A 24,968-nucleotide genomic window follows, 5' to 3' on the forward strand; every position below is an offset into this window, starting at 1 on the left:
TTGTATCCAAAATCACAAGTGTTTCTTCTCGAATGTGTTGTAGCTTGCCTGTGGATTTATGATTTTTATCCCTACTTGCGCTTGTTTTAGAATCAAATTTTAGAAACATCTATGTCTTCTATTATTACACAAGTTCTTGGTGGCAAAAAAATAATTCAAATATTTCGTACGTCACGTAGGAAAGGGACGCAACACAAACATAATGCTTCTTAGACGCATCTGACGTTCTCCTTAGCCACCACTTGGAGCACTAGTGTCGCTCCACCTGTCAAACGGTAACAACTGTTACCGCAGTTCGTTTCGCGACTTCTACGCTAAACACGTAGCCATGAGTGTGGGATATGCAAATAAAGGCACGTGAGATAGAAGCGTGCGCAATCTATGTTATTTGTGTCTATGGTGTTTCTGTTCATGGCTGTTCGAATTTGTTGGGAGCGAAATTCATTTGTTTCCAGCGTGATTTGCAATATTCATGGAATTGCGCTGAGGCTAAATAACATCTGTGGGAACGTTATTCTATGTATAGTGTACTGTGTAGTGTATGTTTGATATCGTTGCTGTTGAGTTTGTGAGGATAGTTCTAATTACAATAATATTTTCGCACAGTGTAATAATGTACTGTTATCTTCCTTTTACTCTGAATCGGGCACCGTCAAGTCCCCACATACATATCTGCAACTCGGAAACGATCTGCTGGCGATTTTTTCTGATTTCAGCAATTACGAAAACCTGAAAGTTAAGTTAATGTATATACAGTTATAGTTTGCTATATGACTGGCACCAAATCAAATCCTTTCCTTCTATGCAAGAACGGAAATCTTTCATCGGCAGACAGTGTATAGGTTAAGAAAGAACACAGTTAATTAATTTGTTGGTCCATTCATTCAAGGGTCATCTCACAATAATGTAGGATTTCTCATCATAAATCAATGAAAATCATAAGTGCAAAACAAATACATAATGCATAATCTTATAACATATAATTCTGCTTTAAAAGGATAGCACCGGTGTTCGGACGTGACAACGGTGAAGGAACCCTCTCGCGCCTACCCGAAGTGACTTAGGAAAACCACAGAAAAGCCATATCTGAACGGTCAGTTCATCGTCCCAAATATTTCTGCTGCGTAACAACACCACGGCATTTGTTTGGCCCTTATGTATAACGTTCATTGATATAAACACAGTTTAACTCTTCATCGCTCAAACACTGCTGTCAATGTGTCTGGAACCACGAACTTGATGTTATATCCCCCGCTGTAAATCCCATATATTTAGCAAACTCGCATGTCCTCCCTTAATTCAACTGAAAAGCTGTCAGCATCTGACCATAATGAGAGAAATTTTGAACCCGGGAGAATGACATGGCATTACTATTGAACACTGTAGTTATTGACATGATCTTGTAAAGGTGTGGGTCGACTAAAGCGTCTGATCCCACCTGTCGACTTGTAATTGTAATGTGACAGGGTGCTGTTATTATCGCCTTCCATTATTAATTACCACTCTGACTTCTCTGAGGAATACTTGATTGTAGTGTGCTTTACTTACAATTTTTTTATTCCTTGATAGAAAATGCTGTTTTCAGTTTCGTTTGTTTTATCTTAGTAAAAGTAAGTTCAAACTAGCCCTTGTTCCATGATTATGTATAGAAAAATTAGTAAAAAAGGTGTAGTGATATTTTCACTGTTATGCACAACGGACTGGTAGACATACTCACTTTGTGCAGTAATGGTGTCCAGTTTTTTTAAACAATTCTTTACAATGAACCAAACCACTACTTGTCAATATATATCTTATAACTCTTTCCGGCACTTAAATTGTGTGTGTGTGTGTGTGTGTGTGTGTGTGTGTGTGTGTGTGTGTGTGTGTGTGTGTATATACTGCTGGTCAAACATTGTCCCATCACACATTAAACACACTGAAGTTTTAAGTATTGTGTAATATTGGAATAGTTGATAAGAGGTGTTAAATCAAATTACCCTTAATTCAGGATTGTTAAACTGTAGCGAGCTTTATAGTTCTCCCCCCCCCCCCCCTATTCATGTTACGTACACCATGTGTAGGGTGGGCATGTGTCAAAGCAGAGCAGCCAAATGTTTGGACAGCTTAGTTAAAGATATTTATTGTTATTTCCTCGTGGATCAAACGAAAAGTCCGTTATTTTAGTCGCTTTTGATGTATAAAACAGTTTTTTAAAAAATGGAAATTGATCACTGTTTGAAGAATGTCACAAAACAAAAATGCCCATAACTTTAAAACGATTGATGCTAGCCAGCTAAAACTGGTGACATCGTGAATGCTGCAGTATACGCCTTAATTTGATATGTAATAGTAATGCTGTAACATGCACCTTCTTATTAAAATGAAAGTACATTTTGGAAACACTCAAAACCAGTTTTTTTTCTAAAACGAGATTTTTCTCAAATTTGTGTTTACCAACGGCATTGTATTTTCAACAATGTGTTCTTGAGATACAAAATTAAGAACATTAAGCCACATAAAAGAACTAAGAAAGTTTAGTATCAAACAGTGAAATAGCACTTTAGTTCTAAAACTAAGCTGAGGTATTAATCTTATATTATAAGCCTGATCGGATATTACGTAATAAACACCACCTGAAATAGAAGCAACTGCATCAGAATGACTTTAATGAACATCATTTATATTTTTGTTGTAAATTTTTTGTTTACTCATTAGTTTTAGGATCATCTCACAATGATACTGAATTTATCATAAAATGGAAATGGGTAGCTCAATTTTACATATACACAGGATATTTTAAGTCATTCAGGTCACCTCATCCACCACCTGAGATTTGGATGAAACAGCTTATTTGTCCTGTCATGAATATAAATAACCATACCAAATTTTAGCATTTTATGTCTTTTTAGTGGCATTTCAAAGTTTGGAAGTTTTGTCATTTTCAACACTGTGATGGTACAAAATAACACTTGCTAACTTTTTGAAAATAAATTACCATTTTTTTGGTTTATCATCCAGGCAGTGTGGAATTTGGAGGTTATGTACTCTATAGTGTAAGTATTGTAGAAATTAATTTGCCATACCTTTTAATGAAACCACCGAGACCGGAAAGAAATGTAGCCTACACTTACATTTTGTATTTGATTTCGCAAAAACAAAAAAATCCTCTACCGTTTCAATGAATATTGTATACAACGTAAGGAATGTTCCCTAAATCCCCCACCCTTCATTTAAAATATTACTCAAACCACAGGCTATCACTTGGGAAAATAAAATTAATGGGGTTTTTGTTGCTTTGTTTTTTAGAGTGTCACAATGAGGCGCCTTCCAATTAGCTGATTATACTGGCTCACATGAATACATGTCATCTCCATTGCCTTCACAGTGAGCTCACATGAATACATGTCATCTCCATTGCCTTCACAGTGATTACATAACATCTGACACTGTTCATGCCCCTACCCTGTCAGACCTCGTAACAACACAAAACACAAACAACATTAATGCCCTCTGGTGGGTATTGTACATGTCACAGAGAATTGCAACTCTTCTCATTTATATGGCATCCAATGGTGTGCACATATACAAAGTTACATTGACATTCAACCATGGCTTCTGGGTTCTTCACTTTTTTGTCAAGCTGTGTATTAAAAGCCTGAAACTACCAGAGCAATATGGGAAAATAGACGTTTTCAGTAGGAGTATAAATATAACAGTGAAATGCTCTTAGATATTAAACAAAAATACAATTGTTCCCGAATGAATTTTTCACTCTGCGGCAGTATGTACGCTGATATGAAACTTCCTTACAGATCAAAGCTGTGTGCCGAATCAGGACTCGAAACCAGGACTTTTTTCCTTCCTTGGGTAAGAGCTGTGCCAACTGAACTACCCAAACGAGACTTATGCCCTGTCGTCATAGCTCTTCTTCCACTGGTGCCTCACCTCCTAAGTTCCAAATTTCATATAAGTTCTTCTGTGGACATTGCAGGACAAGCACTCTTGGAAGAAAGGATATTGTGGTGAATGGTTTAGCCATAGTCTGGAGAATGTTTCCAGAATGAATTTTTTGTTCTGCAGTGGAGTGTGTGCTGATACGGAACTTCCTGGCAGATTAAAACAGTTGAACTGATAACTGGACTTGCAACAAAGTTTTGTACCACACAGCAAAGTCTGATACCTCTCCACAATCTCTAATAATATGAATGATGGTGAAAGACATGACTCTGCTTTGGGGACATAAAGCGAACAAAGATAAATGCAGGCTGTCTATGGACTATTTGAGGCGAACTACTACTGCTCACTTTTTCTGACTGCATCAGCTCTATTTTCGTCATTCAGATTATTCCATAAATAAATAATTTTATTTTTATCTTCTTTAAATAATCAGCTTCCCATACTGACAATTTTTTTGAACTCCACACAACCTCATATTACTTACAAGGAGATACTGTTCCCTGTGTGGTATTAATGTGGTTTAAATGTTCAGAAAAGTAAAATTTTGCACTTCATAAAATGCAAAAAAACATGGCATCCTATGACTATAATATCAATGAGCCTGTTGAAATCAGCCAACTCGTACAAATACCTGGGTGTAACACTATGTACATCGATACTCGACAGTTCACCTTATGGTGTATGGCTGGGGGTAACCTGCGGGAAGAACGAATGTCGGAAACCCTCCGTGCGCACTCGAATCTCTCTAATTTTACATTCGTGATCTCCTCAGGAGGTATAAGTAGGGGGAAGCAATATATTCAATACCTCATCCAGAAACGCACCCTCTCGAAAACTGGACAGCAAGCTACACCACAATGCAGAGTGTCTCTCTTGCAGAGTCTGCCACTTGCATTCGCTAAACATTTCCGTAACACTATCACGCTTACCAAATAACCCTGTGATGAAACACGCCACTCGTCTTTGGATCTTCTCTATCTCCCATGTCAACTCGAGCTGGTACGGATCCCACACTGATGAGCAATACTCAAGTATAGGTCGAACGAGTGTTTTGTAAGCCACCTCCTCTGTTGATGGACTGCATTTTCTAAGGACTCTCCCATTGAATCTCAGCCTGGCACCCGCCTTACCAACAATTATTTTTATATGATCATTCCACTTCAAATCGTTCTGCACGCATACTACCAGATATTTTACAGAAGTAACTGCTACCAGTGTTTGTTCCACTATCATATAATGAAGGATCCTTCTTTCTATGTATTTGCAATACATTACATTTGTCTATGTTAGGTGTTAATTGCCACTCCCAGCACCAAGTGCCTATCCGCTGCACTGCAGGACACTGCTAATGCCGTATCCGAACATTACAGGATAGTTTTTCCTACTCATCCACATTAACTTACATTTTTCCACAGTTACAGCCAACTGCCTTTCATCACACCGACTAGAGATTTTGTCTTAAATTATCTTGCATCCCCCTGCAGTGACTCAATTTTGACGCCTTATCATACACCATAGCATCGTCAGCAAGCAACCACAGATTGCTGCTCAGTCTGTGTGCCAAGTCATTTATGAATATAAAGAATAAAAATGGTCCTAACACTCTTCCCTGGGGCACTCCTGATGATACCCTTGTCACTGATGAACACTTGCTGTTAAGAACAACATACTGGGTTTTATAACTAGAAGTCTTCGAGCCACTCACATACTTGTGAACCTATTCCATGTGCTTGTATTTTCTTTTAAGAGTCTGCAGTGGGGCACGGTACCGAACACTTTTCTGGAAACCTAGAAATATGGAATCTTTCTGTGCCCTTCATCCATAGTTCACAGTATATCACGTGAGAAAAGGGCAACCTGAATTTAGTATGAGAATGCTTTCTGAAATCATGCTGATTCGCAAACCTAAGCTTCATGGTCTCAAGAAAAATTTATTGTATTTGAAATGAGAATAAGTTCAAGGATTCTACAGCAAGCCAATGTTAGGCACATAGGTCTGTAATTTTGTGTGTCTGTTCTTTTGCACTTATGCACATGAGTCACCTGCACTTTCTTCCAGTTGCTGTGGGATTTCATCCAGCCATGGTGACTTACATTGTTTTCAACTCCTTCAGTTGTTTTTTCATGCCTGAGGTGCTTGTTTGATTCATGGTCAAATGACTGTATATTCAAACAATTTTCCTGTGTGACTGATTTCTTGGACATGAAAGTTAAAACTTCGAGCTTTTGTTTTGCTATCTTTAATTGCCACACCAGACTGGTCAGCAACTGACTGGATGGAAGCCTTTACCCCTCAACAATTGTACATAGGACCAGAATTTTCTCAGTAAAACAAATGAAATGATCACATAAGCTGAGTTGTGGGTAAAACAGGTGGTGGACTTCATTTTATTGGTAGAATATTGGGGAAGTGCAATCAGTCTAAAAGGGGAGTTGCTTACAAATCACTCATGTCACTCATTCCAGAATATTGCCCAAGTGTGTGGGACCTGCACCAAATAGGACAAAGGGGATGTTGAACTTATACAGAGAAGGTCACCATGAATGATCAAAGGTTTCCAGAATGAGATTTTCACTCCGCAGCGGAGTGTGCACTGATACGAAACTTCCTGACAGATTAAAACTGTGTGCTGGACTGAGACTCGAACTCAGGACTTTTGCCATTCGCGGGCAAATGCTCAACCACTAGATCAAAGGTTTGTTTGACCAGTGGGAGAGTGTCACAGAGGTGCTGAAGAAATTGAACTGCAGACTGAGAAAGCCTACTAACAAAAGTTTCTAGAATTGGCTTTAAATGATTACTATAAGAATGACCGAGTGAGGGGGCACAGTTGTTAACACACTGGATTCACATTTGGGAGGAAAATGGTTCAAATCCTCGTCCGGCCATCCTTATTTAGGTTTTCCGTGATTTCCCTAAATCACTTCAGGCAAATGCTGCTATGGTTCCTTTGTAAGAGCACAGCCAACTTCCTTCCTCATCCTTCCCTAATCCAACGGAACCAGTGACTTCGCTGATTGGTCCCCTCCCCCAAATCGACCCACCAAACAACTCTAAGAATCAAATGGGAAGAAAGCCTAATAACTGGTACAATGGGACAGACTCTCTGCCATGCACTTCACAGTGGTTTGTAGAGTATAGATGTCGGTGGTACTAACTGTTAGTAGCTTTCATTTCATAGATTCAACATTCGCTTATTTATTATTTATTTTTTTATGTCCATGGAAGTATGGAAATGGAATGCTCTGACATTACCATAGGCACACCATGCAGCAAATGCTGTGATCTCGGAATTTCTGCTGACAACTTTCTGTGTGCCACATGTCATTCAAAGAGTACTCCAAATAAAAAGACAAATATAGGAACTTATAAATAAATTATTCGTGTTTCCTGACAACTAACACATTTTTGTCCTCCTCTATTATTTTTAATTAGATATTACAATTGCATTAGCACACACTTGTTCATTGATAGACGATTAGAGTACAGAAATTTTCACACTTTTAACGTATACAGAACATTACCCAAAATTTAGTTCTGCTAAATTGTGTAGCCTTTTGGAAGTCAGAAGGTCAGTTGTGAACTGTGAACCCTGCTATTGGTAATGACGATAATTTGTCAACTATCTTTCATTTTCTGTAACTTTTGGACCACCGGATATATAAAATTACAATATTTCAGTGTCTGTGTTGTTCAGAATTACGATGCGTAGACACATGCTTGGGTAGGTTAATATTAAAGCAATGACCCTCAATAAGCAGGAAATGCAGGTTCGAGTCCCAGTCCACCAAAAATTTTCATTGTCATCGTTCCATTATACTGCTGATGATACTCGGTATTCAGAACTGTGAATACATTTCATGTAGATGTATAAAAAGCCCTACTGTAAAAAAAATAAATTTAATTATGTGTTATTGTTTGAAACATGAAACAAAAGAGTGAATATTAAGTGAGATAATTTTACTCTTTTTCTCTAGGATTTTTATTGTGTTTGTGCTTGTTATTTGCTAGCTGCCATGACATCCTTTCCTTTTCCCACTGTATGCATAAGATGACTAATTAGATATTTCACCCACAGATGATGGATAAATTTGGTCGAACACTTCCAAGAATGTTGTTTCTGCAGTGTGTAATATTTGCTGCAAACTGGGAGTAGTATCTCATATTCAGGAAGGAGGAATACATGATTCCCTGTTCAGTGATGCCTGGATGCAGTTGAAGCAGGGATTGAGATTTACTGGAAACTGTAAAGAACTCTTATAATGGATGACCTTATCAAAGGAGCAACTGTGTCAAGGCAGGTGCACCATTAAAGTTACATATATACTTATATATTCTAATGGCTAATGCTGTGTTAATGAATCCACTCACTTCTGTCATTGGCTGCCATTTCAGTTCCACGTAATTGTACATGTATTTGTTTTATTTATTTAGTCCAAGAATCGTTTTTAGGACATTGTTTTTACATATGATGTGGGACAAGGTAAACATAATTAATTAATGATTAGAGCAGTTGTAACTACATGGTCAACACACTCAGTGTGATAATAATATAAATTGACATACTACATTGCTTATACACTTAACAGCAGAGGTTAGCAATAGAGATTACATGATAAACCCAAAGTAAATTGCGTATTATGATGATCCAGAAATTCTGAGAGAGAGTAGAAGTAGTGGTCAAGCAAGAATTGTTTCTACTTTACCTTAAATATTTTTAATGTTGTCAGGTGTTTTAAGTGAGGTGGCATATAGTTAAATAACATAACTCCAGTACGATACACTCCTCATTTGTGTAAGTTTGTGCTTGCTCTGTTTTTGTTTATGTTTAGGTTCAGCTTGTGCCCAGTTTCATATACATGTATATCATTTGTATCACTGACATTTGAGACATTTTTTACTTTAATTTTGAAAGCAGGGTTTGCAGGATGGAGGTTTTTATATGGTGTGAAAGTTAATTGCCCCAGTTTTATCCAATTTTATGACGAGGCTGTTGGTGTTGAACCACTGTGTGAAACTACGCATAACTGATGCTGCAGTTTTCTGCAGATTGTTGTCACTGTGCGATTTAATTAGAATGTTTGTGTCATCTGCAAAAAGTACTGTGATTCCATCATGTATTTTATCACCCAAGTCATTTACATACAGCAAAAATAGGACAGATCACAGCACTGACACAAATGGGACTCCATACTTGATAATTTTTTTTCGTCATTACTGCAACAACTAGAACTTCTTGTGTTTCACTTGTGTTTGAGTCCTATTTCTGTACTATGTTGATGATTATTCAGGTCTGACTGGATTTACCTTTCAGACTGGCCTAGAATTCCATAATTATTTAACTTATGCAAGAGAATTTCATGATCATTAACATCAAAGGCTTTACTAACATCAAAAAATATTCCAGGTGGTATCCTCTCCTTGATGTCTTCCGAATACCTCTTCCTAATTGTTCTTTCTCTTTCTTTTCCACCACTTTCCCTTCAAGAATGTGAACGGTGAAAGTGTTGTGTCTGATGACGTGCCTAATAAAATTTAGATTTCTTTCTTCACTTTTTGTTAATATTTGTTGATTACCCTTACCTGGATAAATTGACTAAACCAGAGGTTGTACAGAGTTTCAGGGACAGCATAATGGAACAATTGACAAGAATGGGGGAAAGAAATACAGTAGAAGACGAATGGGTAGCTCTGAGGGATGTAGTAGTGAAGGCAGCAGAGGATCAAGTAGGTTAAAAGACGAGGGCTAGTAGAAATCCTTGGGTAACAGAAGAAATATTGAATTTAATTGATGAAAGAAGAAAATACAAAAATGCAGTAAATGAAGCAGGCAAAAAGGAATACAAACGTCTCAAAAATAAGATCGACAAGAAGTGCAAAATGGCTAAGCAGGCATGGCTAGAGTACAAATGTAAGGATGTAGAGGCTTATCTCACTAGGGGTAAGATAGATACAGCCTACAGGAAAATTAAAGATACCTTTGGAGAAAAGAGAGCCACTTGTATGAATATCAAGAGCTCAGGTGGAAACCCAGGTCTAAGCAAAGAGGGGAAAGCAGAAAGGTGGAAGGAGTAGATAGAGGGTCTATACAAGGGTGATGTACTTGAGGACAATATTCTGGAAATGGAAGAGGATGTAGATGAAGATGAAATCTGAGATACAGTACTGAGTGAAGAGTTTGACAGAGCACTGAAAGACCTTAGTCGAAACAAGGCTTCGGGAGTAGACAACATTCCATTAGAACTATCGACAGCCTTGGGAGATCCAGTCCTGACAAAACTCTACCATCTGGTGAGCAAGATTTATGAGACAGGCGAAATACCCTCAGACTTCAAGAAGATTATAACAACTCCAATTCCAAAGAAAGCAGATGTTGACAGATGTGAAAATTACTGAACTATCAGTTTAATAAGCCATAGCTGCAAAATGCTAATACAGATTCTTTACAGACAAATGGAAAAACTGGTAGAAGCTGACCTCGGGGAAGAAAATTTTGGATTCCATAGAAATGTTGGAACACGTGAGGCAATACTCACCTTACGACTTATCTTAGAAGCAAGATTAAGGAAAGGCAAACCTACATTTCTAGCATTTGTGGACTTAGAGAAAGCTTTTGACAATGTTGACTGGAATACTCTCTTTCAAATTCTAAAGGTGGCAGGGGTAAAATACAGGGAGTGAAAGGCTATGTACAATTTGTACAGAAACCAGATGGCAGTTATAAGAGTTGAGGGGCATGAAAGAAAAGCAGTGTGGTTGGGAAGGGAGTGAGACAGGGTTGTAGCCTCTCCCCGATGTTATTAAATCTGTATATTGAGCAAGCAGTAAAGGAAACAAAAGTTCAGAGTAGGCATTAAAATCCATGGAGAAGAAATAAAAACTTTGAGGTTCACCAATGACATTGTAATTCTGTCAGAGACAGCAAAGGGCTTGGAAGAGCAGTTGAACGGAATGGACAGTGTCTTGAAAGGAGGATATAAGATGAACATCAACAAAAGCAAAACAATAATAATGGAATGTAGTCGAATTAAATGATGCTGCGGGAATTAGATTAGGAAATGAGACGCTTAAAGCAGTAAATGAGTATTGCTATTTGGGAAGCAAAATAACTGATGATGGCTGAAGTAGAGAGGATATAAAATGTGGACTGGCAATGGCAAGGAAAGTGTTTCTGAAGAAGAGAAATTTGTTAACATTAAGTATTGATTGAAGTGTCAGGAAATCGATTCTGAAAGTATTTGTATGGAGTGTAGCCATGTATGGAAGTGAAACATCGACGATAAATAGGTTAGGCAGTAAGAGAATAGAAGCTTTTGAAATGTGGTTCTACAGAAGAATGCTGAAGATTAGATGGGTAGATCACATAACTAATGAGGAGGTATTGAGTAGAATTGGGGAGAAGAGGAGTTTGTGGCACAACTTGACTAGAAGAAGGGATCAGTTGCTAGGAGATGTTCTGAGGCATCAAGGGATCGCCAGTTTAGTATTGGAGGGCAGCGTGGAGGGCAAAAATCGTAGAGGGAGACCAAGAAATGAATACACTAAGCAGATTCTGAAGGATGTAGGTTGCAGTAGGTACTGGGAGACGAAGAAGCCTGCACAGGATAGAGTAGCATGGAGAGCTGCAGCAAACCAGTCTTAGGACTGAATACCACAACATCAACAGCAACAATAATAACGTATTGCATCCTCTAACCATTGAATTTTATTCTATTTATCTTCTCCCTCAGGATCTGAATAGCTGTCACAGTGAACATATTAAATAAATATGGGGATAGGGGACTTCCTAATCTAACCCCTTTTCTGAACCTGGACTTTTCCTCTACCTTACTGATGTTTATTTTTCAAACAATGGAAAAATCCAGGAGGGACTGTAACAGTATTACGAAAAGGATATGTGCTACTCACCATATAGCGGAGATACTGAGTAAGAGATAGTCACAACAAAAAGACATGGAAAATGAGCTTTCAGCAACAAGGCCTTCATTGAAAATAGACAACTACATGCACATGCACACCCACAGCTCCCCCCCCCCCCCCCTCTCTCTGGTGGTGGTGAGAGGATGTATGGGACAAGTCTTGCATCTAGATGTATTACAGGGATACGAGCCAAGAGACAAGGGATTGTGTAGTGATGGACGAGGATATTGTGTAGGTTTGGTGGGTGGCAGAGTACCACTGTGGGAGGGATGGGAAGGATAGTGAGTAGGACATTTCTCATCTCAGGGGATGACAAGAGGTAGTCGAAACCATGGTGGAGAATGTGTAACTCAGTTGCTCGAGTCCTGTGCGGTACTGAGTTACGAGGGGAATGATTCTCTGTGGCTGGATGGTGGGACTTCAGAAGGTGGGGAGACTGGAACAATAAGGGATGGGGGATGTGTTTTTGTACAAGTATGAGGTGGTAATTACAATCTGTAAAGGCCTCAGTGAGACCTGTGGTATATTTTGAGAGGGACTGCTCATCACTACAGATGCGATAGCCACAGGTGGCTAGGCTGCATGGAAGGGACTTTTTGGTATGTAATGGGTGGCAGCTGTTGAAGTGGAGGTATTGCTGGTGGTTGGTAGGTTGGATAGGGACAGAGGTACTGATGTAGCCATCTCTGAGGTGGAGGTCAACATCTAGGAAGATGGCTTGTTGCGTTGAGTAGAACCAGGTGAAGCAAATGGGGGAGAAGTTGTTGAGGTTCTGGAGGAATGTGAATAAGGTGCCCTCACCTTCAATCCAGATAGCAAAGATGTCATCAGTGGCGCTGAACCCCAGGTAAGGGGTTTAGGATTCTGGGTTTTTAGGAAGGGTTCCTCTAGATGGCCCATGAATAGGTTAGCATAGGATGGTGCCATATGGGTGCCCGTAGCCATACCACGGATTTGTTTGTAGGTAATACCTTCAAAGGAGAATTAATTGTGGGTGAGGATATAGTTGGTCATGTGAGAAAAGTGTAAGTTGGGTTTCACATGACTGATCTTTTCAGAATCCATGCTGGTTAGCATGGAGGAGGTCATTCTTTTCAAGATACCTCATTATGTTTGAGCTCAGAATATGTTCTAAGATTCTACAACAAATCAATATAAAAGATATTGGACAGTAGTTTTGTAAATAATCTCTACTACCCTTCTGGTAGACAGGTGTGATCTGAGCTTTTTTCCAAGAACTGGGCATAGTTTTTTGTTTGAGGGATCTACGATAGATAATGGTTAGAAGAGAGAATAACCCAGCCACGAACACTATACTCAAAATAACAGGGAATCCATCGGACCCTGGAGCTGTGTTCAGTTTTAACAATTTCAGCTATTTCTCAACACAACTGACACTAATACTTATTTCAGTCATCTTTTCAGTGGCACGAGGATTAAATTGGAGCGGTTCTCCCGATTTTCAAGTGGAGTCACAGCATTTCAGATTTTGCTTCTCACTACCTTTTACAGGAATTTCCTTTTTCGTAATTCGAGGACACACTATTGGGGTCTTTTTGGTTAGGGATAGACACACTGCTGCATAGAGGATTGATAGTCTGACTACTGTGTTGTAGTTTGATATTCAACAATAGATATTTCGAGGTGTACGTTTTTCTGCGAGCGTAATTGCCCTATTTAGTTAGGTTTGCCTTTGTTCGAGAGCTACAATTTCACTGAGATCATCTGACAAGGGGCCCATACGGATATAAGATTTTTGTCATGTTTTAAATTTATGGTACGTGAAGTTAAGAACTCAAATGTCTCTCTCACAGCAGTATAGTACATGCAACTCTCAAAAATTCTTGTGGTAATTGAATTTGAAATTCTCGTGGTCATGTTTAATTATGCTAAAATAAGTTTCGACAATATAAGGAAAAGATAGATTGCTACTCGCCGTGAAGATGACATGTTAAGGTGAGCCTGAGGGATAATCGGGTTGCCACCAGTGCCTTCATCTTGGCCTTCGCAGGTGACACATTACCCAAGAAGGTCAAGGTGATGGTCTACTGCTGTGACATAAAGCCAGATGTCCCTCCCTCGATGCGGTGCTTTAAGTGCTGGCAGTTCGGCAACATGTCTTCCTGCTGTACTTCCAGCATCACCTATCGGGATTGTGGATGTCCTTCTCATCCCAATACTCCCTGTGCCCCATACTCCACTTGAAGCTGTGGCAGTCAGGATAAGGACAACACAGGAAATAACTGTCTGCAATGTATGTCAACTGCAGAGAGCACCATTCGCCTTGCTTTCCAAACTGCAGGATTCTCCACAAAGAAAGAAAAATAATGGAATACAAGACCCTGGACCGACTGACCTCCACTGAGGCTAAGAGAAAATATGAGATGCTACATCCAGTGCATGTGATGTCAATCTACGCCACCACTATGACAACAGATATACCATCGTCCGTTCCATCGCATACAGTTGGCTCTCATAGCTGTCAGACTCCACCTGCCCCCTTGATGGTGGGGGGCACTTCCCTCCCTGTTACTCCTGCACAACCTACTTCAGGAGCAACCCCTCCTCCCCTCTCCCCAATCACTTCACAGCCTGAGAAGCGTTAATCTTCTTTGGCTCCTCTCACAAGGAAGGGATCCCTTGGGTCACACTCTTCCCAGGTTCCTAGCAGTGGCTCAAGCAACCACAGGTAGGGCTTCACGGTCCTCCACAGTTCCTTAGACTGAATCAGTGAAGCCTTCCCAGCTGGACAAACCTAAGGAGCAGCGAGAGAAACCTAAAAAGACAAGGACCCCCAAGAACCAAGGCACTGTGGTGGCACCCACACCACCACTAACTACGAGCTCTGTGTCTGAGGATGTGGTGGAGATTCTGGCGTCTGCTGAGGACGTAGATCTCGCTGGGCCCTCAGACACAATGGATGTCACACATGTATTCATCTGGTGGCAGCAGGTGACCCTGAGGCATAGACTGCCTCATTGAGTGTTTCATGTCTTCCCAGTCTCACGACCACATAATCCTCCAGTGGAATTGTGGCGGTTTTTTCCACCACCTGGCTGAGCTACGGCAACTGTTGAGCTTTACGCCTGCTTTCTACAAAGCTCTCCAGGAAACTTGGTTCCCGGCAATACGGACCCCTGCCCTCTGCGGCTGTAAGGGATATTACAGGAACTGTAGCGACTATATTAGAGTGTCAGTTGGAGTTGGAGTCCATGTCCTGAACTCAGTATGTAGTGAACTCGTGCCCCTTCATACTCCTCTTAAAGCTGTGGCAGTCAGAATAAGGACAACACAGGAAATAACTGTCTGCAATGTATATCTTCTTCCAGATGGTGCAGTGCACCTGAATGTCTTGGCTGTACTGATTGATCAACTCCCGAAACCTTTTCTAGTTTTGGGAGATTTTAGCACACATAACCCCTTTTGGGGTGGCGCCATGCTTACTGGCCGAGGTAGGGAGGTCGAAAATTTCGAGTCACAACTCGACTGCTGCCTCTTAAATACAGGTGCCTCCACACATTTCAGTGTGGCACATGGCACATATTCAGCCATTGATTTGGTTTGCAGTCCTGGCCTTCTCCCATCTACCCACTGGAGAGCACATGATGGCCTGTGTGGTAGTGACAACTTCCCCATCTTCCTGTCACTCCCCCAGTGTCATGCCCACAGACACCTACCCAGATGGGCTTTAAACAAGGCAGACTGGGAAGCCTTCACCTCTGCTGTCACCGCTGAATCTCCCCCATATGGTGCCATCAATGTTGTCGTTGAGCAGCTAACTACAACAATCAACAATGTGATCATTCCATTTCATATCCCTACAGAGTTACACACATGTATTTGTATGAGTTGGTTGATTCCAGCAGTGACTCATTGACATTATAGTCATAGGATACTACATTTTTATATTTTATGAGGTGCACAATTTTACATTTTTGAACATTAAAAAGCAAGTTTCCGATCTTTGCAGCACTTTGAAATCTTTTCATGATCCAACTGAATATTTATGCAGCTTCTTTCAGACAATACTTCATTTCACATAATGACATCATCTGCAAACACTCTGGGGTTACTATTAATATTGTCTGCAAGTCCATTAATGTACAACATGAACAGCAAGGGTCCCAACACACTTCCTTGGGGCACACCTGAAGGGACTTCTACGTATGACGATGACTCTCCCTCTGAGATAACATGCTGTGTCCTCCCTACCAAAAAGTCATAAGTCAAGTCACAAATTTCACTTGATGCCCCGTATGATCATATTTTGACAATAAGCGTATGTGCAGTACTGAGTCAAATGCTTTTCAGAAATCAAGAAACACTGCATATTCCTGGTTGCATTGATCCAAAGCTTTCAGTATGTCGTAGAAAAGTGTGAGTTAGGTTTCAGATGACAATAGTTTTCAAAAACCACACTGGTTGGCATTGAGGGGGTCTTTCTGTTCAAGATACCTAATTAGACCGTTGTTTAGCATATTAAAAAAAGTTGAAAACTTTAAAGTAAATATACTTGTGTATTTTTGAGAGTTGCACTGAATTGCTTTGGGAGAGGTATATTTGAGAGTTGCACTGAATTGCTTTGGGAGAGGTATATTTGAATTCTAAACTTCACATACCATAAACACAAAAAATTATAAAAATCTGGTTACCATGCAGTCCCCATGTCGGATCATCTCAATGAAATATAAGCTCTGAAACGATGGAAAATCAAACTAGACAGGACAGAAAAATTTATGCCTCAAACAGTATCTTGTGAGATTCATTCTCCAAGTTAGTTTATGGCTTTGGCTCTCTTGATATGCTTTGTGGATGTTGATCAATAGATCTATCTCCTGTTAAATACAGTTGTTGAAAACATAACGTAATTGTATCTAAAAACAAAGATGCTGAAACGAAAGTGTTGGTATGTTGATAGAGACGCTCACAAACACACACACACACACAAATTTCAAGCTTTTGCAACCCACGGTTGCTTCATCAGGAAAGAGGTAAAGACGAAAGGATGTGGGTTTTAAGGGAGAGGATAAGTAGTCATTCCAATCCCGGCAGCGGAAAGACTTACCTTAGGGGGAAAAAGGGACATAAAGCAGACATGTGCGGATGGATATGTGTGTGTGCGCGAGTGTATAGCTGTTCCTTTTTCTCCCTAAGGTAAGTCTTTCCGCTCCTGGGATTGGAATAACTCCATACCCTCTCCCTTAAAACCCACATCCTTTTGTCTTTCCCTCCCTTCCCTCTTTCCTGATGAAGCAACCATGGGTTGCAAAAGCTTGAAATTTGTGTGTGTGTTTGTGTTTGTTAGTGTCTCTATCAACATACCAATGCTTTCGTTTGGTAAGTTACAGCATCTTTGCTTTTAGATATATTTTTCCCACGTGGAATGTTTCCCTCTATTATTTTCATACATAATGTAATTGTATAGAAAAAAAAATGACTCACCAAGTGGTGCCAGGAGACACACATATAAAAGGTAGTGTGTATGCAAGCTTTCAAAGCCAGTGGTTTCTTCTTCTTCTGGCAGAACAATTGAAGGGGAAGGAAGAGGGTTGAAGTTGAAGGACTGCCGAGGTTTAGAAAAAGGAGTAGAATTTGGAAAAGTTGCCCAGAACTCCAACTCAGGGTAGACTTACCGGACAGGACAGGATGGGAAGAAAAGACTCATTGTTGGGGACTGCTTTGGGCAAGATTTGAAAACCTGAAAGCTTAAATGTGGAAAATAGGATAATATGCAAGATAGAGATTAGTGGTAAAACATCGTGCACAAGTTAATATAAGCAGGAAGCTAACTGCATTGTATGTGATAGAGATGGGAGGGGCACGGCAGTAAATAGACAGGTCAGAAAGTGAAAGGTGTAGAAAACTAAAAACGAGTAAAGAAAAGAATACTTACTGTGAAGAAATGCTGAAACTGAAAAATCAATATAAATTAATGCCAGTTGGGTGGCAAGAACTGAAGACATGTTTTAGCACCAGTTCCCACATGTGGAGTTCTGAGAAAATGGTGTCTGGGGGAAGAGTCTAGATAATCTTGTGGTGAAACAGGCTCTGAGGTCATGGCTGTGATTTTGTAATGACTGCTGATATACACCCTGTGCCTGCGCCCATTTGTTGCAACTGCTACTCGGTGGTAGTCGTGCCGATGTAAAAGGCCGAACAGTGTTTACGTAACTGCTGGTATATGATGTCATTTCACAGGTGCCTCTCCGTTTGATATTATATGTTTTGTCAGTTACAGAGCTGGAAAAGATGGTGGAAGCAGGGTGCCTAGGGTGAGTCTTGCAGTGGGGACAGTGACAGAGTAGGGAGATGGGTGACTGAGGTGCACACGGTCTTACAAGGTTATTGCGGGAATTGGGAGAATGGTGAAAAGCTATTCTAAGTGTGGTGTGCAAAATCTCAGACAGAATGAACCTCATTTTAGGGAGTCGTGGCCTTGTCGAAGTTGCTGATTACTACATTCGAGACTAGGATAATACTGATTGACAAGAGGTGTACTCCTAAATTATTTTTTGGAGGCAACAATGGTACTGGAATTGGATTTGGTGATCTGGGAAATCTGGTTTCGAACTAGACTGTAGGATAATACTGATTGACAAGAGGTGTACTCCTAAATTATTTTTTGGAGGCAACAATGGTACTGGAATTGGATTTGGTGATCTGGGAAATCTGGTTTCGAACTAGACTGGTGGGGTGATTACGTCCTGTGAAGGTTGAGGTGAGAATGGTGGTGTATTGCTGTGAAGAGTCTACATCTGAACAAATGCATTTGCCTCAGTACCAGGGTTGCATAAAAGGCTCTTGCATGTCATATTAAATACAGCCCTTGGAGCTATATTGCACAAAAGTCTCTTGCATGTTGTTTGCCAGCTCATTAGCAAAAGCCAGGCATATGATCCTCATATTATCTGCTTTGAACCCATCCTTAATCAAGTGTTTGCAATTCACTTTTTTCCTCTATTGCCAGTTTTTATTCTTTTCAATTTTACAATTGTTTGTTATTTTGCTACCCAGATAGTGAAACCTGTCTACTAGTTTTTCTGTCACCTAATTTTAATTTTACTACCCGTTAACTTTGTCCTACATTTACTGATGCTCATTTTATAACATTTTTTCCAAGACACTTTTCATTCTGTTCAATTGATATTCCATGTGCTGTGTCATCTCTGACAGAATTACAGTGTCATAAAGTACAGAGTGGTTATAATTAAATATTTGTTACTTGAGCCAGTGTAGATGGAAAGCTATTTACTGTAAGTGTACCCAACTGTACAGGAATGATGTTCAGACTGTGCACAGCAGCATGTGCTTTTCTAGCAGTGTTAGTGTCACGATCAGCTGTTAGGCATCAGTACTGGTGCAATGATGTACAGGGTGGCGCAGGGGAACGGGAAATTTTGAACGTTACAGTTGGCAGCACTGTAGTGCCGGCAGATGTTTGAAACTTTGCACAATTGATGTGAACGCATTGCAATTTAGTAATCATGGAGAATTGGACTGGTGTGGAACGTGCAGTAGCTGTGAGAGCGTTTTACAAAAATTGTGATAGTGCGACTGCCGCGCAGAGAACATTTCGACAGCATTACCAGCTTGGACGTCATGGACGTGTCCCATCTGCGCATGCGATTACAACGGGAGTGTGTAATTTTGAAGAAACAGGATCTGCCTTGAAAAAGAAACCTCCAGGTGGCATTCCAACGGTACGTACCCCAGAGAACATTGCAGCTGCTAGAACTGCAATCGAGAGATGACCTCTCCGTTCTGTTCGACAGCATGCATCTTCTCTAGGGATTAAGCGATGAAACTTACAAAGAATACTGCACGAATTAGACTTCCGTCCCTATAAGTTGCAGATTGTGCAACACTTACACAAATGAGACCCAGTGCCACGTATGGAGTTTAGTAGCCAGATATTGGCTAAAATCGACGAGGACGCGAATTTCCTTGGTAACTTATGGATATCAGATGAAGTCCATTTCCACCTGAACGGATCCATGAACAAACAGAATTATCGTTATTGGGCACAGGACAACCCTTGTGAGTTTCACCAGCGACCACAACATAGCGCCAAGGTCACAATATGGTGTGCTGTATCATGTCACGGTGTTATCGGCCCTTATTTTTTTGAACGTGGGGATGGTAGTGTAGTGACAGTAACATCCGCTCGATATGTCGAAATGCTTCAAACATTCTTTACACCGAGACTGTACGAGTTTAATCTTAATGTCGAAAACGTGTGGTTTCAGCAGGACGGAGCCACGTCACACACTGCTCGACAATCGATGGCAGCAGTTTGTCAATTATTTGGAAGACGCATGATTTCACGAAACGGTGACATTGCATGACCTGCGAGATCCCCTGGTCTTAGTGTGTGCGACTTCTTCCTGTGGGGATATCTTAAAGGCAAGGTGTACCGTACACGCCCTGCAACAATCCATGAACTGAAGGAGAACATTGAAAACGAAATCACTGCCATTCCCCAAGATTTGCTACACCGCGCATTCCAGAGTTTTCATAACAGGCTGTTAGAGTGTGAACGGCGAATGGGGGCATATCTTTCCGATCTCATCTTTAAAAATTAAAGAGACGCTATTGGACATTTTGATTGTAAAGACATACTCAATAATGGCATACTGATACATTCACTTTTGTTAATAAATTATTAGTTTTATGAATTTATTCATGGAAATGACCTTATTTCGAAATTTCCCGTTTCCCTGCACCATCCTGTACATTGAAGCACAAACATCAACTTGCAGGCAGTGAACGTGGGTCTGGACGAGGTGAGCAGGGCTTTACTCGTAAAGTTGTTTTATCGAAACAACAGCAAAAGTGCTTCTGCTCTGCGTGAGTATTGATGAATTATAAAAATTCAGAGAGGTCCCCTTTCCACAAGAACGCGAGTCGTGAGTTCGAATTAACTGGTGATTTCAGAATTGTTGTTGGGGGGACGCCAATGACCAGTTGTACCACAAATTGTTGAAGAAGTTACTGTTGCCCTGTCTGAGAATGCTGGATGCAATGTGCAATCTTTCGAGCATTGCACGAGCCTTTTAACGGCAGCTAAACATTTTATAGCCCACTGTTCGAAGCGTGCCGTGAACAGTTGTGAAACGGCATCTCTTAATGGCTCTGGGTTGTTGCGGATGCAGAGGGTTGTCACTTTGAGCAATGTTTGTAACCTGGAACGTAAACTTGGTACACAGTTTACAAATGGTACCCACTTGTGTGCAAATTAAAATGTCTTTCTTTCCACGGTTTATTAATTAATTCTCTTCTGCATATCCGTACAAATATTTCCAAAAAGTTCACTGTCCTACAGTAACTCATTTATCATGCAGGCCTTGTCAAGTAAGTTTAATGATAAGTGCCTCGTATATTTGCAAATGTTTCTGCAGCAATACATAACTTGCTATTTCATTTTGTTCCTTGTTTACAGAGAGACAGTAACACCTGGAACAGCTCTCTGTGGAATAGATAATCTTCCAGACGAGGTCCTCATTGAAATATTCTCCTACTTGCGGCTGTGCGACTTGACGTGGTGTTCGCACACGTGCAGCAGGTGGCGTGCCATTCTACGCGAGGAGAAGTCGCTGTGGAGGCGCTGGCAGTGCGCGACGTACGACGTGGGGAACGCGAGGGAAGTGCTAGCTACGGCGGGTGCGGTGCCGCAGCTGGAAACGCTCTACCTTCTCTACTCCGGCTCGTTCGGGATCCACGTCGCCTGGCCGGAGGCCACCGTCTTCCACCACTACGGCGACGCCCCCCTGACGTGGGAGCCATACTTCCGGTGTTTCGATACCGACTGCCTGGTGATAGACCACTCGATGCAGAAAAACATTTTTTTCTACTTGTCGTGGGTCGACCGCCTCACGTTGAGGAGGATATTCGTCGTAGAACAGTCGTATTTTTGTAACCCGTCCGACCGTACGTGCGAATCTGCCGGGCCAGTTCGCGAAGCCGGTAGTGTGGACGGTCCCATACGGAGGGTCAGAGACGCACACCGCGACCTCTTCTCCGGGAAGGGTCGCCGCCGCGGCAGTGCCCTGGAGGTCTCCGCCGCGACGTCCGGAGTGGACGCCGCCGTGTGCCCGGCGTTGGAGGAAGTGAATGTGTTCAGCAAGTACATCTGGGACGAACACCTCGAGAGGCTTTGCAGTCTGGGCCCGGTGCGTGCCTTGCACGTCCGGTGCCAGCGGCTCCGCAGCCTGACTTTCGTGCGGGGCTGCAGTGCGACGCTGGAGGAGCTGGAAGTCTCGGACTGCCGACGCCTCTTGGAGGACGCGTTTGCAGATCTACGCTATCTGGAGAGGCTGCGCGTGCTGCGGCTGTCGGACTGCCACGTCGAGGCGCAGACTGTCTGCAGTTGTGTGGCCGGCCTCCCTCACTTGGAGTCCTGCACGATAAATGGATGTGAAGTCATTTGGGATCTCTCCTCGTAGGATCCTCTTGCTGTGGACTGTATCCGCAGATGTAGTGTGTCCTGTATCCTTACTGTAAGACACTGACTTGTTGAAATTTCCTTGTGATAACAAATATACTGCTTAATTCATTATCATTATTTCGAGTCAATAAATATGATGTATGGAAGAAGGGCAGTGAAAGAGATGGGCTGATCTTGTGCAGTATATTTTACAAATTTTTATTTGACATTAAATATTGTAAAATTACCTATATATTTACTATGACTGTTCTAAAACTAAAGAACATTTTGATATGATGAGCCGAGTAAGTCTTCCACCGCCTCTGCTACCATTTCCTAGACCTTCCTAACTGTTATGATAAATCAACAAACCCAACGAGTCTGGAGTCACATGTGATTAGCCTGCCCTGGTCTTCAGGATACAGTTTCAATCTATAAAGCATATCCACATCTGAGAAACAATAGAACGATTCACATTAAGCTATCGGGCCACATCAGTTTGCGACTGTTTTGCTTCCTTTCTTTCTGTGGCCCTCCACCTCAGAGATCCTCATAGGTATCTTCTCTGTTACATACTGCACTGTCTGTGACTGTGTACGTAGTGCTTGTGGATGTGGAGCTACCTGGCAAACACTACCTCGTTTCGTAGGTGCCCTGACATTGGTGTGGTTGTGCATTGACCAGAATGTCTTCAGTGCAGTACATGAACGTATGGACATCTGATTGACAGTTTGTATGATTATGTCACAAATTAGACAAGGGATGGGGAAACAGAGGTTTGTTGCTTTTATTTTGGACACCAGAGGAAGATACTAGTGCAATCAATTCTTGAGTACTGCTTGAGTGTTTGAGATTCCTACCATGTTGGATTGAAGGAAGACATCAAAGCAATTAAGAGATGGGCTGCTAGATTTATTACTGGTAGGTTTGAACAACACGCAACTGTTAAGGAGATGCTTTGGGAACTCCAGTAGGAATCCCTGAAGGGAAGACAACATTCATTTCAAGAAACACTACTGAGAAAATTTAGAAAGTTGGTATTTGAAGCTGAATGCAGAATGATTCTGTTGCCTTCATTATACATTGTGCATAATGATCCCAAAGGTAAGAGACAAGAAATTAGGGCTCATATGGAGACACATAGCCAGTCATTTTTCGCTTATTCTATTCCTGAGTGGAACGGGGAAGGAAATAAGGAAATGATGTGTAGTGGCACAGGGTACCCTCCACTATGCAGAGTATCGATGTAGATGTAGATAACAAAGTGGATTTGAAAATGTTATTGGAAATGTGCAAACATGAAAGCAGTGCAGAGATGGTGGCGCATCACATGTAACGATAACAAAATTATGTATAATCTTGAAGAAGGGATGATGTGGCAGGAAAAAATTGGTAGTGGATGAAGTAGGGGTGGATGCAGTGATACAAACTTTCACAAGATCTCCAAAGAAGTCTATACGGCAAGCTGCGTGTGAATCAGGTGTAAGCAAATCAAGTGTTGCTGCATTTCAAATCAAGTGTTGCTGCATTTCAACCCACGGACATACTAATATTTTTCCCCACAGTACCCTACATTTACTATTTAAATGCACGAAAATCAAGTTTTGTCTTACACACTTTTCTCAAATTCATACAATTTTTTTGATAGGAATTCTTTATAAATTTATCCTTACTATTTATTGAAGTGTTGAGGAGTGAAGATATACTGTTCTAGAAGGTTTTGTTCATGTGGTATACTCGAAGAAATTCAGGCATTGTAGCGATTCAAGAATTTCTGTGTAAATTCTAGAACCACTCAGCCTTCTACCATCTCGAACACACAATATTCTGGATATGAGTGTGGAATGGCATAATCCCACCTACCGAGACATATTTTCTGATTTAAGTTAAGAAAAGTTATGGTACCAAAGCCAACTTTCTTTTAACTGTAATGCAATTTGTTTGTATGAGAGACTTACCGGAAGTTATATATTTATGTTGAAAGTGAGGTTTTATTGTGTGTGAAAATCAAATACATTGTTAACTGACAAAAAGCAAAGTTTGTGTGTCTACTTATTTCATAAGTAGAAAGAGTCTAAAAATTCCTGTGCTTAGAGTCCAAGACTTACCAAGCGGGAAAGCGCCGGTAGACAGGCACAATAAATAAAACACACACACAGAATTTCTAGCTTTCGCAACCGACGGTTGCTTCTCCAGGAAAGAGGGAAGGAGAGGGAAAGACGAAATGATGTGGGTTTTAAGGGAGAGGGTAAGGAGTCATTCTAATCCTGGGAGCGGAAAGACTTACCTTAGGGGGAAAAAAAGGACAGGTGTACACTCGCGCGCATACACACATATCCATCTGCACATAGCCAGACACAAGCAGACATTTGTTCCCATGTGGAGGTTTCTTTCTATTTTATTCCTGTACCTAGCATTATTTGACAGAGGAGGAGTCAAGAGGGTTTCCAGCAGTCGGCTGTCCAGTAAAGAAGGGTGGCTGCAAATTCCAAGTAAGTCAGCTCGTAAAGAAGTGGAAGGTGTTTTTGAGGAATAAACCGAAATAACCCATATTAACAGTCACACTTTAAGTCGGAAACATTAGAACATATGCAACACCACCAGACATCTCTTGTGATCGCACTGTGTATCGTGTATCACTTTTCTTCTTCCTTGCTTTGTACACTACACAATTTCTGGAGGGTG

At 41.0% G+C, this 24,968-nt stretch overlaps 1 protein-coding gene across 3 annotated transcripts; it reads left to right on the forward strand.

The window, feature by feature from the left end:
* Positions 1–252: 252 nt before the first annotated feature.
* On the forward strand, positions 253–23,840 carry LOC126294975 (uncharacterized). 3 transcript variants are annotated; one of them, XM_049987203.1, is made up of 3 exons: positions 253–353; positions 8,019–8,241; positions 21,304–23,840. In XM_049987203.1, the coding sequence occupies exons 2-3, from the start codon at positions 8,203–8,205 to the stop codon at positions 22,300–22,302; spliced, it is 1,038 nt and encodes a 345-aa protein (XP_049843160.1). In that variant the 5' UTR covers positions 253–353; positions 8,019–8,202; the 3' UTR covers positions 22,303–23,840. The 3 variants fall into 3 exon arrangements, with proteins under 3 accessions (XP_049843160.1, XP_049843159.1, XP_049843161.1); XM_049987202.1 differs by lacking the exon at positions 253–353 and adding an exon at positions 367–1,093; XM_049987204.1 differs by lacking the exon at positions 253–353 and adding an exon at positions 367–539.
* The last annotated feature ends 1,128 nt before the right edge of the window (positions 23,841–24,968 follow it).

Source organism: Schistocerca gregaria, chromosome 11, assembly GCF_023897955.1.
Source record: "Schistocerca gregaria isolate iqSchGreg1 chromosome 11, iqSchGreg1.2, whole genome shotgun sequence".
In the NCBI taxonomy this organism is placed as follows: Eukaryota; Metazoa; Arthropoda; class Insecta; order Orthoptera; family Acrididae; genus Schistocerca; species Schistocerca gregaria.

Excerpts from the sequence above, each read along its gene's own strand:
- LOC126294975 (XM_049987203.1), top strand. The coding sequence starts at position 8,203 with ATGGATGACCTTATCAAAGGAGCAACTGTGTCAAGGCAG. Across the intron at positions 8,242-21,303 it reads GAGCAACTGTGTCAAGGCAG|ACAGTAACACCTGGAACAGC; the intron begins GTGCACCATTAA and ends GTTTACAGAGAG.